Genomic DNA, 19,126 nt, shown 5'->3' with positions numbered 1-19,126 from the left:
GTAAGGAATGCAATCCAGTGCAAAGGGCGTTACTTTTGTTATTAACCCCTCTAAATTTCAGATTGAAGTTGTTTATCCTAAAACTATCATCTCCCCGATTCTTTTTCTTCATAATTTCATCGCATTCTTTCACATTAAGCTATCTTAGATGAAAAAACGTTTACTTGGTACTCCCACTACTTTGATTTGACTAAAAGAATTACAATAAAATAGCTGTTGTGGTCCCAGATAATTCACACAGGAGATTTATCCAGATGTTTGAAGGTCAGCTAAAGAGGCAGCAGCACATTTTGGGGGTGTGACGGGAAAGGCATGCAAAGAGTAGTTATTAGGCTACTTTTAAAATGGGTAACAATACTCTAGGTTTCTGAGTAACGCGCCCGATATAAATTTGCTGCGGAGGAATTTCGACACCAAACGTCGATACCACAGAAGGTAGTTTCACCGTCGGGGCGGCAAGAGATTACAGACGGGCAGAGTTCAGCCGCCACTGAACAAGCATGGACAGCTAGTGTGCTGAGAAGAGCTGCACTTTATAAAGTCGGCAGAGCTGTAGTCGAGGCGGGGCGAGATTTGTCGACAGGAGCCTTTCTGTGTGCTGTACTTCAAACATCCTCGCCAACATGCCTCAAGCATGACAATAAACTGGTTTAGCGGGGTGGTGAAATGCAACAGAAAGAAACATAAAGCAATGCAACAGAAAACTTTCGACGAGTCCCATCTGGACTAGAAGCACGACACATTTGTAGAGGAAAACAGTAGAAGAGACGAACCAGAGGAACTGGGAGGCGGAATGACCGGCTTAAAGTTTAACCGACCAAAAGCTTGAGGAATACTTATCAGTGAGGTAAGGTCACTTTAATATGGAAATAGCCTATAAAGCTTACCGTATGACAAGCGCGCCTACTCTACTAACTTTTGCTACAGCGTTACCTGGCTCTGCTTAAGTTTGCTGTCATTACGTTTTCGGCCTATCTGTAAAAAAACAACTTCGTTGATAAACTCTCTGCTTTACGCTAAAACGACTGGAAAACTGTTTATTTAGATTATTTGTTCCCCCAACCCGTTTTATCTTGCCGATAAGGCTTGATTGGTGTTTTGAATGAACTGTTATATTTTCATTCTTTCTCAGTTTTCATGTATGTGGCAATACATGAACTTGCAAATGGAGACTTGGCTTGTTGGCCAGAGGGAGGAGCCACACCCATAACCCTCTATCTTGTGGTAGACTCATTCCATCTCCCCTCCCTCATTGTGTTTTTGCTAGGACAGTGTTATAACTGAGAGGATCCCCGAGATAAGGCTCCTAAATCTCTTGTGTGGGAGTGATTTGCCTCCCAGATTCAGGCTTCTCTTGGGTGAAATTATTAGCTATTAACCTTTTTTTTCTGTGTTATTTGGAGACACTGAAACAGCTGTGTGGTCGGAAAATTGTTCATATTGTGCATGATTCACCTATTTATCACAGTTCTCCTTTTGCCTGTGATCTCTCCTTAGATAGCATTATGGCACATCGCTCTCAGTGTTCCTCTGCTGGGGATAATCCCCTGGACCCCAACTACCTCCCTCCTCACTATCGGGAAGAGTACCGGTTGGCTATTGATGCACTTGTTGAGGAGAACTTGGAGGGCTACTATCAGTTCCTCCAAAGAGAAGATGTGGTGGACTTCCTGTCTGCACCAGAGGTTGAGTATATTCAGTGCACTGTTCAGGTCCCGCAGAAGAGCAGCCACCCTGAACAGCGTTATCTGGAGTCTGGTGGAGATGGGTCCTCAGACACCTACTGGCCTATGCACTCTGACCTGGATGCCCCAGACCTGGACCTTGGCTGGCCTCAGCTGCATCGCTTCATTGGACCCACAGAGGTCACAACTCTGGTCAACCCCGCTGAGCCTGACATGCCGACTATCAAGGAGCAGGCCAGACGACTCATTAAAAATGCTCAGCAAGTAGGTCTATCACTTATGATTATGCTACACCTGTGTTTGAAAGTGTCATATGATAAGGAAATATTAAGGTAATTTATGATTGACTTATTTGGTGAAGTAGACATAGGCCTGATTCTCAGTTGCTGATTATTCATGCTATTTTCTCAAACAAAATTCAAAACACACACCAACAACAACAATCCTGTTTTAACAGTTGTCTCATGTGTGGCTTTTTTCTCTTCAGGTGGTTGCTATAGTGATGGACATGTTTACTGATGTTGACATATTGGCGGATGTTCTTAATGCTGCCATGCGGAATGTTGCCGTCTATATCCTCCTAGATGAGCAGCATGCACATCACTTCATCAACATGGTTTCCAACTGCCGGGTTAATCTGGAGAGCATCCAAGTGAGTCCCTGTTCCAGTGAAAAAACAACTTTTGAATATTGCGTATTGAAAAGAAACTTGAATTGCAGCCATTTTACATCACATTACTTTGGAACTTGTAAGGTTAGTGCAATGCTGCCACCTAGCTTGGATTGTAGTTTACAATATAAAGATAAAGATATTCATTGTATGTGGGTGATTCAATCATTGACTCAATGCCTGTCCCACAGTCTTTACGTGTCAGAACAGTGTCTGGCATCACCTATCACTGCCGCTCAGGGAAATCCTTCAAAGGTCAGATGATGGATCGCTTCCTGTTGACAGACTGCAGGGCTGTGCTGAGTGGAAACTACAGGTGAGGCCATTTAAAAACTGAAAGCCATATGAGTATGGTTTCTTGGAAAGCTCAAGTACCTAGTATCACAAGTGGTGTCAATCATTATTGATCACATTAATAATAATAATACTTTTTATTTGTAAGCGCTTTACATGGCGCTTACAAATATATTATTTTATACAGTGTATTTTGTATTTTCTGAGTGTATTGAGACTCCCCTGTGCCCATATTTTTGTGTAAGCAAAACATGAGACATGCAATGAATATTATGCTTCCATGAATTCATATTTACTTTCATCTCTTTGTACAGCTTCATGTGGTCTTTTGAGAAGATACATCGTTGTCTTGCGCACCTTTTCCTTGGACAGCTTGTATCTACTTTTGATGAAGAGTTCCGGATTCTGTATGCCCAGTCCCAACCACTGATAATTGAAAATGTGCTTGCTTCAATGGAGGATTTCAGCCATTTACCTGAGAGGCAATACATTAGTGATAGACCTCCACTGTACAGAGAGCCCAGGAAATTTCTACCAGACACTTCTCGTCCAGAGGAATGGGCTAGACACTCCTTTGATGAACGCATGGATATGGATTGGAAAAAGATGCCCCTAAACAGGCATGAATCCATGCACAGGTCACTAGACCAGGGCCCTGTAGATATGTACAATAAGTTTCCCTCGCAGCAATTACGAATGGATCCATCCTATGAGCAGGGCCACTCCAGGATGCCTATCAATATAACGGAAAATCCTGCCTTCAAACGGCAACGTTATGCTGAAGGTGTTCCCGGCAGACACTCCTCTTACCAATTCCTGCAGCAGCAAGGAATGCCAAACTATGAGAACCAGGGAAGGCAGTTCCAAAGGGGGCAGCAACCATATCCAAGGACAGGACCAGAAGCAGATTACAGTGGCTATGATAAGTTCCGGGGCCATGGCTACCCTCCAGCGGATCAGTATTCTGATCCTGGTTTACCACAAGAGCTGGAACCATCTGATAACTTTGACCCCGTGCTTAACTATTTATCATCTACCAGCAATGTAGACTTTGACCAGGGCTCAGAGAAATTACCTGTAGTGGAAGTACCGTTTGGGTCATCTCATCCTAAAAGATTAAGTGTAGGTCAGCCATATGCCTGTCAGACCTCTCCCACACATCCAAATCCACCAGATCAGTTTTTCCAGGAGCCTAACATTGACCGTAAGGATCCTATGGTGAAACAGGGGCTAAGAAATTGGAGGATTAGCTCATACCTCAGTGCATTTGATAATGCAGGAGATGAAGACCTGCCACTGCAACCACCTCACGAAACAGACCCTTTTGAAGAGCCCTCTAACCCGTTACAAGGAATGGCATCAGGCACAGATTTATCAGTTCCTAAATTTCCTAATGCCAGAGAGTTCAAGATTCCAGCAGTACCCAGGGCAAGTCAACTGCCAGGTTACACCAAACTCACTGTCCCAGAGTCCTCCAAAAAAATGCCTGATGACTTTGTTACCATGGCAGCAGAAACCAAAACAACACCAACAACACTATCAGAATCATCATCAACAACTGAAGGGGACAAGATGGAGGAGGTGGAACCAAAGGAACCAAAAAACACTGTTGCTCGAAGGGAGGAGTCATTCCGTAGGAAATACAATGCTGCAGTTCAAAGGAGCTCCAGGCTGAGATCCTCTCTAATATTCAGCTCTCAACTGGAACAGCATGTTTCTCAAGATTCCACTGCCCCAGGCCAACATGATGAGGAAACTGACAAAAATGAGGATGATCGGACAAAATTACCTTTTGCATCTAAGGTTTTGGGTCAAAGGAGATCTATTGCAAGAGAACCTTTTGAATGGAGCCGTTACGGAAAGTCAGCCACCTTTGATAACTCTACCACAGAAACTTCCAAAGCAGATGATATAGATAATAAAGCAGATGTTAAGGATTCATCAAGGGAAAAAATGTTGAAGGATCTTACAGAAAACAATGATATAAAGGAGTCATCTAAACCTGCAGAAGTAGAGCCTGCTAACTTTTCACCATCAATGCCCCGACCCAAACCTTCTCAAGTTGAGCTACCCAAAACTGACCAACCAGTACACCAACCCATAGCTTTTCTTGGCGATCCATTTTTTGTAGATATGAGTGATCCAGACAACAGGCTCATGTTTTTCAAAGAGTTAGCAGCAAAACGGAAAGCTGCTAAGGCTGCATCAGCTGAAAAGAGCACAGAGAAAGATCCCCAAAAGCCTCCATCTGAATTAAAAAACACCGCCACTGTGAAAAAGGAGGAATCTGAGACTTTCTCAGAAAAAAATGCTACTGCAGAGGATGCCGGGAATAAAATATCCATAGAATCAAGTCTACATCTTGATGTCAGTGACAAGACTAACAAGGAGGAAGGCCATCCCAAAAATGATTCAAAATCTTCCCACAGCAGTGAGGAGAAGCAAACAAGAGATTCAACTGATTCAGAGAAGATAGAGCTGAAGAACAGCCAAGCAAGTGTATCTCTGCCTGTTTCTGCAGGATCAGCTCCATCTCATAGCCAACCACCAGAAAAACCAAAGCTATCAAATTCTGCTGCAAAAGAGTGTAGGCCATGTCATCCCCTTACAAAAACAGATACTAAGTGTTCTAGTGTTCCTTCTCCAACAGACTCACTTGCACAAAGCACTGATAAACATGAAAGCCCAACCCTTGATTCTACCTCAAAGGAGTCTAGTTCACTCAACCCCAGTTCAGTGGAGCTACCACCATCTCCTAAATCTGTCACGCTGGAATCTAACCAAAATCTTGGGCCACTCCAGTTAGAATCCAGTCCCACTTCTCCTCCCACTTCGTCTGAATCTAGTGCAGTTTCTCATCCCATTGGATCAGAATCCAGCTCTTCTCATCCATCAGTACCAAGCTCTTCCTCTGATCACATGTCAGATTCTAGTTCTCAGAACATTCCATTTGTTTCTAGTCCCTCCCCCTCTGGCTCTGCTCCTCATTCCACTCCATTAGAGGTCGTCCCTTCTAACATCAGCCCAGCAGATTCCAGCTCCACCCCTACCTCCAGTATACTGTCTCCAAAATCTGACAAAACAGAGCCACAGGAATCTGCCAGCCCCTCCCCACCAGAATCCTCCCAATCTGCTAACCAAACTTTACAAGAATCTTCCATCATACAAACAGCTTTACCATCTGACTCTACCCAAGTTAAACATGATTCTGTTACCCAGTCGACTTCATCTGGGACCCTTTCAACAACTGACTCTTCACATGCAGAATCAAATGTTTCCTCTGATACTTGTGCAAATGACTCAGAACCAAACACAGCTTCATTCCAGTCCACCACAAAGACGCACTCTGAAGAATCTTGCACTCTTAAACCTGGTTCAGAAAAAGATCTTCCTAAATCAAAATCCAACTCTGTTCCACAGCCTGTCTCAGTACAGTCCGGGGTTTCTCCAAAGGATGTCAAAGCTGAATACAATGTATCTCCTAGCCATAGCCAATCATCCTCTGTCTCTCTGCTTACTGAGTCATGTTTACCTGTTGTATCTGATCTGGAAAGTCCTAATTCCAGACCTGACCAAAAAGAGCCTAATACTCCTGAGCTCACCCCAGCAGAACCTCCACCTGAGCATGCTCCAGCAGAAACCAGTTCTGTTCTCAATCCAGCCGTTCATTCTGATTGTCCTCCTAATGCTTCCCCATCCAAGCCAAGTGCATCTCTCAAAGTTGCACTAACACAAACAACCTCTCCATCTGAACTTACCCTAACGGGATCTAGTGCTCCCAGTTCCGCTGCAAAAATATCATCTTCTTACCCTCAGTCTGACTCAGGTGCATCAGCTGTGTGTCCTAAGGCTGAAAAAACAGAAATCAACTTGTCCCCTGTACTCAGCTCCTCAGAAACCAACAAGTCACCTGTACTGAGCCCCTCAGAAACCAACAAGTCCCCTGTACTCAGCCCCTCAGAAACCAACAAGTCCCCTGTACTCAGCTCCTCAGAAACCAGCAAGTCCCCTGTTCTCAGCCCCTCAGAAACCAACAAATCCCCCGTACTGAGCCCCTCAGAAACCAGCAAGTCCCCTGTTCTCAGCCCCTCAGAAACCAACAAATCCCCCGTACTGAGCCCCTCAGAAACCAGCAAGTCCCCTGTACTGAGCCCCTCAGAAACCAGCAAGTCCCCTGTTCTCAGCCCCTCAGAAACCAACAAGTCCCCTGTACTGAGCTCCTCAGAAACCAGCAAGTCCCCTGTTCTCAGCCCCTCAGAAACCAACAAGTCCCCTGTACTCAGCCCCTCAGAAACCAACAAGTCCCCTGTACTCAGCCCCTCAGAAACCAACAAGTCCCCTGTACTCAGCTCCTCAGAAACCAACAAGTCCCCTGTTCTCAGCCCCTCAGAAACCAACAAGTCCTCTGTACTCAGCCCCTCAGAAACCAACAAGTCCCCTGTACTCAGCCCCTCAGAAACCAACAAGTCCCCTGTACTGAGCCCCTCAGAAACCAACAAGTCCCCTGTACTCAGCCCCTCAGAAACCAACAAGTTCCCTGTACTCAGCCCCTCAGAAACCAACAAGTCCCCTGTACTGAGCCCCTCAGAAACCAACAAGTCCCCTGTACTCAGCCCCTCAGAAACCAACAAGTTCCCTGTACTCAGCCCCTCAGAAACCAACAAGTCCCCTGTTCTCAGCCCCTCAGAAACCAACAAGTCCCCTGTACTCAGCCCCTCAGAAACCAACAAGTCCCCTGTACTCAGCCCCTCAGAAACCAACAAATCCCCTGTGCTGAGCCCCTCAGAAACCAACAAGTCGTCTGTACTCAGCACCTCAGAAACCAGCTCCTCTCCCAAACTCTCCTCAGCAGACTCAAGCAAATCTCCCACACCCCCATCAACAGAATCTTCATCTGATCATAGCCTAACTGACCCTACCTCAAAAGTCACTCCAGTCCCAACAGAGCCTTATCCGCCATGTAAAACACCCACAGAGTCCAAACCTGTTACTTCTGAAAGCCACACTTCTGTGAAACCTGTACCTGCTGAAAACAATAATATGGACAATCAGTTTGAAGTAAGCAAAGAGCCTGAGAGACCTGACTCTGCAAGTGAGAAAAAACTTGGGGACGCTGAGGCCACAAACAAGGTCAACAAAACTACTCCACAGGAATCTGTCTGCCATGGAAAACCAAATGACCAAGCAAAGGAAAATAACAGCTCTGAAATGGCAGAGGTCACATCAGATGAAGTAGTTCCTCTGTCACCTCAGTCAAAGCAGTCAAAAACAAGCCAGTCCCGTTACCACTCATCAACAGCCAATGTACTCTCAAGCAGCAACCTCAGAGATGATACAAAGTTGCTTCTAGGGCAAATTTCTGCAAATAGCCAATGCAGAACAGAGCCTACCAAAGAGCCAGCTGTCACTGATGATGACAAAGAAGATGAGGCTGGCAAGAATGCCAATAAGGAAAAAGGAGGCACCAAATTAAGCAGAGGGCAGCCTAAGACCACTCAGGAGCGGGAGAAGCTGCTTGAGAAGATCCAAAGCATGCGGAAGGAGAGGAAAGTCTACAGTCGCTTTGAGGTATGCAAAATTAATGTGTCATTATTACTATACCACTAGCTTATTTAAATACATATTATGTTTGCTTGCTGCCGTGGCAAATCATTTCATGTGTCTCTCTATTACATTTCATAGATGGCACCTTAACTGGGAACCAAAGTGAAGTTGAGAGGACGCAGAGAGAAGAGAAGAAGAGAGAAGAGAGTGCATAGAATAAGGAAGAATAGAGAAGAAGCCAAAGGAAAGCTGAAATGACAAACAAGCCAACTTCTCAACAAAGACATTTTGTAAAAAGAGGATTTCTTCGTGGGCTCTTTGCAACCATGGATTATTATGCCCAGAGGAGCACGAAAAGTGGAGGAAACCATGTTCTGTGGCAGTCAACTTATACAAAGGGTAAAATTAATGTAAATGATTTTGTAGCAACAGGTACTGAAACCTGCTGTCCTAACTGTATGTGCCATGATGAACTAAGGGACTTCTCACTGTGGCTCAGGGTGCCTGCTGTGGGTGTATCACTGAATTGTTACCAGTGTGAAAAGGAAACAGGCACTGAGTCTAATGTGTGATCAAATATGTTTTTACTGACTGCATGGGTAAAGTGCAATGTTACTGTTTGTTCCTTTGATGTGGTCTGTCTGCGTTTGTAGAGTACTGACAGCCATAATACAAATGTCAGTATAGGTTTTAAATCAAAATGTGATTTTCAAGCGTAATAGTTACAGTGTGAGTTTTTAAAACTATATTACAGGTTGCATTGCAATATTTCACAATTTTGACAATCATGCTAAACAAAAGATGTGTGTCGATAATCATGCATATTTGTGAAACAAATGGATATGTAAATTCTTAATCCATGCAAGAGTCAAAGTTTTAATGTAAATAAATACAAATTTTAATTATTTGTTACCTTAATCAAATGGATTGGAGAGATGAAACATGAGATTGAAAAATAATTACAGTTTAAACATGACAATTCATATCTGTGTATGCACACCATACAGTATGTAATGTGCTTTTTTTGCTATTGAACATTATACAGTAGGTGTCAGTGTGCATGTGAGGCAGTTAACCTCAATTTTCCAAGCTGTTCTTAGGTGCCTTAATTCTTGTTTTTTGTCAGAAGTTTTTGAAAGAAAACGGTATAGATGTAAACGAGGAGAAAATAGTTTTCTAATTCTGAAACTACAAATGCTGCAATGAATTTGCATGAACGATTCATCATTACATGTTTTTGTTTTTTTTTATAATGGGTTTATGATAGCTGTTTCCAAGATAGAATCCATTTGTTAATAAAATGTCTTCAAATTATTCTGTTCTTTTTTTGTCCAGTAAAGACGGTCCCCTGCTGACCTCTTTGTTACAAGATCTGTGCCTGATGTTTCAGACATGCTAATTCCTTATTTAAGTTATTCTATGGAGGCAAATAGAGCACTTAATTTTGTAAATTTCTAAATCACTGAGGTGGATTGATCAGGCAGGAGTTTGGTTTTATGGTTGAGGGAAATCAAAGTTATTCTGCAAAAGTAGACATTTTCCAAAAATATCATAGTTTCATCCAGTTTAATGAGTAATGAGCTTCAAAATTAAACAAAAATGCTAATTTGTAAGATCAATGAATTGCACTGCTTGAGATGGTTTTAAAAATTGTATGGACAGTTGTGTTCACTTGCCAACATAAATATTTTATTTTTAATAACTCTTCCAAGTTTAACTACATAACACTTTCTTTCGACCGCCTCAATGCAATTCAGTCATTTTTCATCAGATTGCATTTTTGATGATTTTGAGTCATACCTCATACCACAGAAAGCTATTGGAGAGAAATAAAGAGATATTTTTGATTTTTGGAAAATGTAGTTTTGCAAAACAAATCACATATTTAAACAGTGTTGGAAAGAATGTCCTGCTCAAGTAGAAGTACTGTTACTTTGCTGATATTTTTCTTAAGTAGAAGTAAAAGTACTGGTGTAAAAGTAAAAAGTTGCTCTTTTAAAATGTACTTACTGAGTTACGTTTTATAAAATAGAATATTGTTACATGTGATCTTTTCCATGCAACTCCAAAAGGACGAGAGGACAGAGTTTAAACTAGATTCTTTTAATTTGAAAATTTGGAAATTACAAAATAAAGTGCACAAACAAAGTAAAGCCAGATTATTCTTCTCTAGCTGACCTTTAAACTGCAAATGGCTCCACAATTGGCCAATATACAATGGTCCAGTTTCTGTTGTTGTAAAATTACTGACTTTAAAAAATACCCAAAACGTGCAAGTACCCCAAAAAGCTACTCAATTACAGTAACGTGATTAAATGTAATTAGTTACTTCCACCCTTGTATTTAAAACACTTGAGAGTTAAACCCCCATGTGTCTTCTTGCTTTTTTGTATCTTGATAATCACATATGAGCATTTCACTTGAGATTTCTTAAGACACGGCAGAAGAGTGTGCATGTGAATGTGCATGTGCATGAGCAGCGTTATTTGGCCACACTACGCAGAGTTTGAGATTCTGGACAGAGACATTTTTCAAGTCAGTAATCCAGTGTTGGATATGTAAAATGCAGCCTATTTGCCTTCTTTGATGATAATTTGCCTTCAGTGACATGGTCTGTGGAACTGCAATATAATAAGCTGTTTGGTTTTTGGTTGTGTTTGTAGTATCATATGGATTCATTTCAAGTTCAAGTACTCGTGATATAAAATATATGTATGACCCTGTGATCATAAAATTCCACAGGGGCCTTGTGGATGAAGTGTATCCTGGCATTAATGTTTCACTGTGCTCACTTGGAGGGAGGGAGCGAGAAACACTGTTAAGTATATAATATGAGGGAGAAGATTGTTTGCCTGGGCTGAGAAGTAGGGGAGAGGTCAGATGAGTATAACTGTCTTTTGATACTGTATGTGGTTTTGTTTTTAGGCTATTTTAATGAATAGCAGTATACACACATCCTGTTAATGAGGAGATGGGAGAGAGAAACAGAGGAAAGCCCACACACTCTATTGCTCCTCACACACCTTTACTGTGCCAAAAGAGGACAAGATTTCCCAATGGATCTTCATCAGGTCTTCCTCTCTCTCTCCCTTTAGGCTATTTCAGGCGAAAAATATAAAAAATTCTTAATTTCCATAATTTGACAAAATGCCTGCAGGACAATATCCCTGGATGAATTCCTAGAAAGGAAAGCCAGGTGCTTCCCCTGATAGTGTGCTTCACATTTTCAGTCTGAAAATGTTCTTACTTAATATTTTCATACCTCATATTTTTACAGGTTTTGAATGTTCTTTGTTTGACCATATTAAAGGACACAGAAAGAGAAATATTTAATACAGCATATTAAAAAAAGAGTCAAACAATATTAGTACATTCATTTGTTTCTTTGACCTTAGAATATTTACAATTACAATTAAAGTTGTGAAGATTTCAGCATTTCTGAATAGGACACTAGATACAAAAGCTTGACATGATTGTTGACAACAGCTGTTTTAACAACATGCAGAAAACCCAAAGGCCAATATGGATTGTCTCAAGTCAGAACCTAAACAAACTGGACAAAATGGAAAGATGATAGGGATGTGGATACCATTTTCCTGGTTCAGAGCTGTTAGAACTATTAAAAAAAAAGAAAAAACTCATAGGAATGTAAAAGATCAAGTATTCTTTGAGTCCATAAGGTCATATTCATATGATCAGATGATCATATGGGTACTGATTTGTGGTTCTCTGGTTTCTAGTTGAAGACATTTGTTATTTTTACACACATTAATCCGCTTTGCTCTGAATCCTCAAATTGAGTGGTATTCCCCTTTAATCTCTTATGTAGAAATATTGTTTTGACTCTTTGACATTCTCAGTACTTTGTACTGAAGTAGAAGGAGTAGCAAAAATGTAATGGGTCACTTTACTGATTCCTGTCAGGGAAATTCTCTTTTCTCTTGCCCTCCTCCACATGGAGGTCAGAGGTCAGGGGTCAGCTACAGAGCAGCACTCCTGGAGCTGGTAGGGATTCAGTGTCTTGCTCAAAGACACTTCAGCAGGGCGGATGCTTGCTGACACAGAACTTGAATCTGGGTCTCTCAAACCACAAGGCCACCTTCCACCCTTCATCCAATGATAATCATCCAGTTCAAGTGTCTGTCATCTCTAAGTCCAACTAAAGCCTGTGACCATATATTGTTTTATTGTCTTTGTCAAAGCAAAAACCATCTTTACTCTAGCAGGGCTTCTCTTGTATAAGATTACGAAAACGATCAAGCTCACTGTGAGTGAACTTGCCACCCAATCACATGCTGAAGTGGACTGGTTATGAAAGAAGCAATCCTATGCTTCATGAAGAACAGTGGGCCTCTTGTCAGCAGTTCTGTTTCCACTGCATGCAAACATCCTGATAAGCTCACACTGAATCACACTAATCTTTTAATAAAGAGCCTTTCTTTGGCAAACTTTCGCTGCTATGGAGTGCCTCTCACATCACATGCTTTGAACTATACTTTTTGCCGGTGTTAAATTATTATAATTTTTTGTTCATTTGTTTGGGGTTTGACTTTTGCTGAACCTACTTTAGAATGACTACAAACCTGAGGATAGTTTACCACATCACAGCTTTCAGCTGGTACGCTTTTGTTGTCAAGAGTCTCGCTGCCAAGGATGGAGAGGAGTTACCACCAGGAATCTTTGTTTATGGAGGACCTTGGAAATACCTCACTTTCTTGAATTTGGTGAGTGCATTTTTGTTACCTCTGTTACCTTATATGGAAGTGTATAACCAGTATAGTGGCAGATATGAATGGAAGGACAATGGAAAACTAAAATGCTGCTTGTAATGTTTCAGCTATTGCAAATGGTATTCTTTGGACTGGCTGCAGTGAATGATCTTCAACCGGGGAAAAAGTCTGAAACTGTTCTGAACAGATGTAAAGACCTTCTCTTCTCTGTCTTTGCCTTCCCTGTGGGCATGGTGAGAAATAATGTTTGGAAAACCTTATCTCACTGTTTTTTTTGTCACTAAATTATCATTTTTACTTTACTTTAACTCCATTTTCTCTCCATTTTGTTTAGTTTGTTGTCCTGCTCTTCTGGATGATCTTTGCCTATGACAGGGAATTAGTCTACCCAGCTACTATTGATGCCTTCTTTCCCCCCTGGATAAATCACTCTATGGTCTGTAAACTCTTGCATTTTCCTGACATTATGTTATCATTACTACCCACTGAAATTAGCTTTGATCTCCTTTTGTAAACCATTCCACATATTGAGTTGTTCTTTAAATGTGTTCTCAGCACTCATTTGTCCTGCCTATTTTACTTGGAGAAGTCCTGGTGCAGCCGCATGTCTATCCAAAGACTAAACACGGCCTTGCCGCATTAGGAGTTGTGGGCTTGGCTTACTTGGGTTGGTAAGTGACACAGTGAGCATGTATAGTCATGATGAAGCATTTTTGTATTGTGAGTTTAAGCTTACTCCAGTCAAAATTTGAACTTCATTTATCATGTAGTTAACTCACTGAAAACTCACAGCATTTTAAAACACTGAAATGCTAATTCCTATCATTTGTAACTATAATTACTGCACAACAACAACAGCAACATGATCTAAGGTGTGTTAGTGTGGCTGATGAACAGCATGGTTGATAGAAGAGTGTGAATTTGCCTGAGCTAGTCTTACTGCAGCTAGTCTAGACTAGCCCAGCACAGCAGTTAGTCTGTTCATTCTGCAAACAGCTTGAGGGGAAAAGCTGACTTTGTGAACCATGAGTAGTTCTGGCCCGGATGCTGACAAGCCACATATCCACATGTATGGAGTGGATGGGATTTTTAATAACGCTGAGGTTTTTGCTGTTGCAATGATGAGTGAAAATGATGGATGGGGCTTCTGTGTTCTGACTAATCTGTGAATGACTTGAGTCCAGATAATCAGCCTGGTATGACATAACAGCAAGTATTTCACAAGACGCACATGTTTTGTAAGATAAGAAAGTACAAGATGATCTGATAGATACTGTGATACTAAGTGTTGTTCTTTTCTTCCGCCCTAACTTGTTCTGCAGGGTTATATGGGTATACGTGTCAGTTGGGATTTGGGTGTATCCCCTCCTTGGGCTCCTCAGCAATGCTGGTCTGGTGGGCTTCTTCTTTTTCAATATGTCTGTGGTGACCCTGCTGTATCTGCTGGGAGACAAGCTCAACAGCTGTGTGTGGGGTAAGGGACTTTAACTAGCTTAACATTGTGGTCAAACAAATGAATACAAAGCTAACCCCCAGAATAATCTCTCTCTTTCTCTCTCTATCCCTCCTTCATTCTAGGTAAGGACAAGAACAAGAAGATGGCAAAAAGAAAGTGATTCTCAGCCTCTGTGAAATTTAATGTGTCAAATAATGGAAATCCCTCACCTTTCGTGAAGAAAACTGCCTGGAATCAGCCAAATGAACTGTAACACACAAACCTCTAATATAAAAAATATACCTCTATCTATTGACTTACTTTTCTTTATGAATGTTAGAGTGTAGTTACAATAATCAGGAGAAAATGGAAGCAGCTCAACAAAGGAGCATTTAACATTGCAAAACACTAAGCAAGCCTAATAAAGCAAGTCCCACTGAAAACAGCGCAGGTTATCCTCCTCTTTATCTCTGTGTTTTATGCATTTCTTGATTTGAGAAGAGGAAAATGATGGACATATACACCAATTTCAAATGTTTTTGATATGAATAGCCATAATTACACAGTTAGGCAGAAAGGTAAGCAGTCAGGATGCACCATCAAAATGTCTGTTAGGCCAAAAAAATAAAAAGTGCGTATTTCTCCATTGATCATGAAGCGGCTTGGGGCTTGAGAGTCCCTGGACTTGCAGTAATCCACTTCACATTGCTGTACAGTATAGCTTGATTCGATGCAGTCACAATTCCATGAATCCCTCCAGCGACAGCAGTGTTTTGTCCATTCATTGCTATAAGTCTTTCAAGGAGATCCTCCACGCAAGTCTCTGTAGCCCTTGAGGTGTTGGAGATAGTTGGGATCTGCATCCACCAGTCCAACTGAAAGGATTTTGGCCAATATATCCACATCCTCTTCACTCAAGTCTTTCTGCTGAAGAAATGAATGGCAGTTATTGAAGGTCAACTATTAACCATAATCATAGAATTCAGTATTGCATCGCCTCTCACCTTTTTGTTGTTGGCAGAGGATTCAGGGGTTTGAGATTTTCGAGGTTTATTTCCCTGTCAGACATAAAGTCACCGGTTTAGAATATCATATGTCATGCATCATCATGCTGTTCACTCCAGTCTTAACTATCTATATCTATCTATAACTATCTATCTATCTATAACAACTATCTATTGTACCGTATTCATGTTGAGTATTTACTGTATGTCTGCATTCTGATATGAATTACATTTTGTCAACCACTAATCTTAATGTGAATTATGGAGGTAGGAAAATAAAATTGTGTTTTGGGCAATCATGAGAGGACACATCATATTTCAATAACACAGAAATTCTTCCCTCATAGTAAGGGGAAACACTGTAAGGTTCACTCACCTCTTTGAGTCCATTTGAAAAGCACATTATGATGAAGAGAAGGCCAATGATGATCTGAATATGTTTAAAAGAAAACACCAAAAGTCAACATTAGTTCACAGGTCTCCTGTTGCCACTGACCCCTGCTCACAGCTGAAAGAAGTATGAATAAAGAAGCTTTTACTTACTCCCAGCAAGTACAACATGTGTGTCTCTCTTGGCTCTTTCCTTACTGTGAGCTGAACTGTGCCTTAACGTGTGTTAAATGAAGTCCTGCTGCTCCGAGACAAAAGACTAAAATGTGTAAGAGACTGGGGAAAAAGAAACACTCGTCAAGAACCAGCCATACAGGATCCACTGCATTTCAAGAAGCACCTATTCTTGTTCCTGTAACCATGACACAAATGAATGTGCTATTACGTAAGTGGGCTGTTAAAAAGGTAAAAGGTACCACTCATGCATTTCAATATTCAAAGCCTTTTCCAGTTTGGTTTGTATTTCATAACTGTTGCCTCAAAATAGCAATAAAGGAGAATCACATCATATGAAAGATCTTTGATTCAATTACAAAATTAAATTGTTGTTTTCTGGGGATACTGATACATTGTATGAGGGACTATAATGACAGCTCATTTTGGTGTAAAGGCTTCAACTTCAGTGGGTCCAATCCTCCAGGCTTAGTTTGTTAAAAAAAAAAACACTATAATATTCATATAGGGACTTGTAGTGTGCCTGCGGTATTCTGTTAGTAGTGACCTTATCGTACTTTATGGTATTTTTGGCTCCTAAGGTGTCACTATAATATTCCAATAAGGATAGTCCCTATAAACATTTACTGTAGGACTACTGTGGTTCTTTTTTGTGGGTTAGTTTGTTTCTTATCACCCCACCAGAGGGAGCCAAACATGTTTTACTGCTGTCTTATAGGGTTAAGTTAGTTAGTTAGTAAATAATAAGTTAGTAAGTTAGTTATGTCAATCTACATTTACTGTAGTATGACTCTGAAGTTGGTTACTGCACCATTTTCTTTTTGTATTAGTTTGTGTCAAGCTTTGTTTGTAACCCCTGACGTTGTATGTTTGTTACTTTTTGTTAGTGTACTGTTACTGCATTTATGCCTTTGGGTATTTCTGTAGCCTATATCTGATACTGATGATAATAAAAAGAAAAAAAAAGAAAAAAAAAGAATTGGAAGCTGAATTGGAAGTAAACAACTCACAATCACCTTTATGTTTAACGTTAAGGTTGTGGAATAGTGAAGTATCTTACACATCCTCGCTTTTGTGTATTGTAAACCAGGCCTCCTACATCAGTGCTGTGTGGCAGAGGTTTCCCCAGCTTCTCAAATTGGATGGCCATGACCTCCCCCCATGATGTGACAACGCCCACCGCCTTCCCCCCCTTCAAGGGCAGCTGTTTTGGCTCCGATGAAATCAAGGCTTTCATCCTTCGCTTCTTGGAACAATATTACAGCATCTACGACTCAGGGGACAGACAGTCCCTTCTGGACTCCTACCATGATGGAGCTTCCTTCTCCCCGGTGACACAGAACCCCTCAAGGAGTGGTCTGGGAGAGTACCACAAAGACAGTCGAAACCTGAAGCGGCTCAAAGACTCCACGATGCGGTCTCGCCTACTAAAAAACACGAGAGTAAATGTGGTGGCTTTCCTCAACGAGCTCCCCAAAACTCAGCATGACCCTGCCTCCTTCACTGTTGACGTAAACACCTGCACGAATACACTGCTGTCATTCACAGTGAGCGGAATTTTCAAAGAAGTGGACGGTAAATCGTAGGACTCCACTAAGGCCTTCTCTCGAGTCTTCCTCACGGTGCCTGCCGGGAATTCTGGTTTGCGCATAGTGAACGACCAGCTTTCCATCCGGATGGCCACAACAAAGGAGATTCGCCGAGCCTTTGTGGCTCCCGCCCCGCCCCCATCTTCCAGCCCGGTGCCCAGCCTCACTGCACAGCAGCAGGAGATGCTCTCGGCCTTCTCCCTGAATTCCGGCATGAAGATGCAGTGGTCCCAAAAGTGTCTACAGGACAATGAGTGGGATTTCAACAGAGCTGCACAAATGTTCACCCAGTTGAAGACGGAAGGCAAGATCCCCAACGTTGCATTCACAAAATGAATAAATAAATGATACCTTCTGTGAAATACTAATAATTTCAGTGAGTTTCTTTGCCTTGTTTTATTAAAGCTGATGTAGACCAAAAAAACCCCAAAAAAAACAAAGCTTACGAAGCATTGTCGTTGCCCCTACAAATAGCCCTTTAAAGGTCCCATATCGTGCCTCTTTGATTATAAAGGAGTTGGATGCGCTATCTAAACATCGCGAAAGTATCAAAACGGTAGCCAGCTAAATCCACACAATCCATATTAGAAAACCGAGCCTCTAAACAAGCCGTTTGGACTTCCGTAACTTTGTGGCGTCACAAAGGCACGCTCATGATCATTTTTGTAAGAAATAATAGGCTAACAAAGTGTCCACCACAGTCACCTGCCCCTCCACCTCCGTCTGCCTCTTCGCGCAGAACTCAGCGGGTCTCTCCAGGCAAAACTCCTCTCGGCCCAGGATGGTGTTGCCCGTCAGGCTCTTTCCTGGCCACCTCCAGCCCAGCAGCATCAGATGAAGTTCGGACAGACGGTCGGCCACCCGGGCTGCAGCTGCTGCCTTCTTCTCCTCCTCTTCTGGGTCAGGAGCATTGTCTGCTGTGGTCATTGGATTGATAAAGCGTTCAGTGTTAAGCAGGGATGCAGTGGAGGGTAAAACTAGTTTAACTGGAGCATCCTAGTGGCTTAGTGGTCGCGTATCATGTAAACGCAACGTCCTGGGTTCAAATCTGGCCCAGGACCTTTGCTGATGTAGCTTTCTGCAAGTTGGGAAGTTAACTTTACCAGTCAGGTAACCTCAGGCTAATGTTACATCAGTATAACCCAATGTCAAAGGCAGTGAGGTGAGCCTGAACTTGTGCCAGCGTATTCTAACATTTGATGTCTCTCTACACACCAACCCTGAAAGGTAGTACATTCAAAAGTGAAACTGGCAAGTGAAATGTGTCACATTCTGGTTAGGGGGTAACGTTAAACATCTATCTCCAACATTCTTTGGAGGTTAGATGACAATGAGAATTGGGAGAATAGAGAAGCATGTATACATAGATCTATTGCATCTTGATGAATCCTTCACTTAAAATTTTATTTTTGATAAATAAGACCAGGCAAGTGGCAGTATAAGTTCATGAAGAAAAGGTAATTTACAAAACAATGTAAGGCACTTAATTTTCCCTATCAAAAATAGAAAAAGCTAAAAAAATAATAATAATAATAATAATAATAATCTTCATATGTTGGTATGAAGATTGACATACCCTGCATCAGTGGGTGAAATGCTGCATTCACGGAC

General features: G+C 41.7%; 3 protein-coding genes and 1 long non-coding RNA gene across 4 annotated transcripts; 3 read left to right on the top strand and 1 right to left on the bottom strand.

Annotated features, from left to right (window-relative positions):
- The first annotated feature begins 349 nt into the window (after nt 1-349).
- On the top strand, nt 350-9,717 carry fam83ha (family with sequence similarity 83 member Ha). The gene is made up of 6 exons (XM_071913231.2): nt 350-847; nt 1,498-1,949; nt 2,173-2,337; nt 2,547-2,671; nt 2,964-8,217; nt 8,332-9,717. The coding sequence occupies exons 2-6, from the start codon at nt 1,506-1,508 to the stop codon at nt 8,341-8,343; spliced, it is 6,000 nt and encodes a 1,999-aa protein (XP_071769332.2). The 5' UTR covers nt 350-847; nt 1,498-1,505; the 3' UTR covers nt 8,344-9,717.
- Nucleotides 9,718-12,699: 2,982 nt separating this feature from the next.
- LOC139922724 (androgen-dependent TFPI-regulating protein) lies at nt 12,700-14,584 on the top strand. Its single transcript, XM_071913314.2, has 6 exons — nt 12,700-12,917; nt 13,031-13,156; nt 13,258-13,359; nt 13,479-13,594; nt 14,246-14,397; nt 14,502-14,584. The coding sequence occupies exons 1-6, from the start codon at nt 12,765-12,767 to the stop codon at nt 14,537-14,539; spliced, it is 687 nt and encodes a 228-aa protein (XP_071769415.1). The 5' UTR covers nt 12,700-12,764; the 3' UTR covers nt 14,540-14,584.
- On the bottom strand, nt 14,537-16,051 carry LOC139922723 (uncharacterized). Its single transcript, XR_011785155.2, has 4 exons — nt 15,906-16,051; nt 15,739-15,792; nt 15,363-15,416; nt 14,537-15,285 (listed from the first exon to the last, which is right to left on the bottom strand). It is a non-coding gene; the product is annotated as an uncharacterized LOC139922723 (long non-coding RNA).
- Nucleotides 16,052-16,112: 61 nt separating this feature from the next.
- LOC139922683 (nuclear RNA export factor 1-like) lies at nt 16,113-17,864 on the top strand. Its single transcript, XM_078288911.1, is given in 3 exon segments — nt 16,113-16,157; nt 17,017-17,087; nt 17,089-17,864. Coding segments are annotated over 3 exon segments (879 nt in total). The 3' UTR covers nt 17,852-17,864.
- The last annotated feature ends 1,262 nt before the right edge of the window (nt 17,865-19,126 follow it).

The sequence above is a fragment of the Centroberyx gerrardi genome, chromosome 15 (genome assembly GCF_048128805.1).
Source record: "Centroberyx gerrardi isolate f3 chromosome 15, fCenGer3.hap1.cur.20231027, whole genome shotgun sequence".
Taxonomy (NCBI): domain Eukaryota; kingdom Metazoa; phylum Chordata; class Actinopteri; order Beryciformes; family Berycidae; genus Centroberyx; species Centroberyx gerrardi.
Note: the sequence above shows the minus strand (reverse complement) of the source record. Positions and strands in the feature narration are given on the sequence as shown.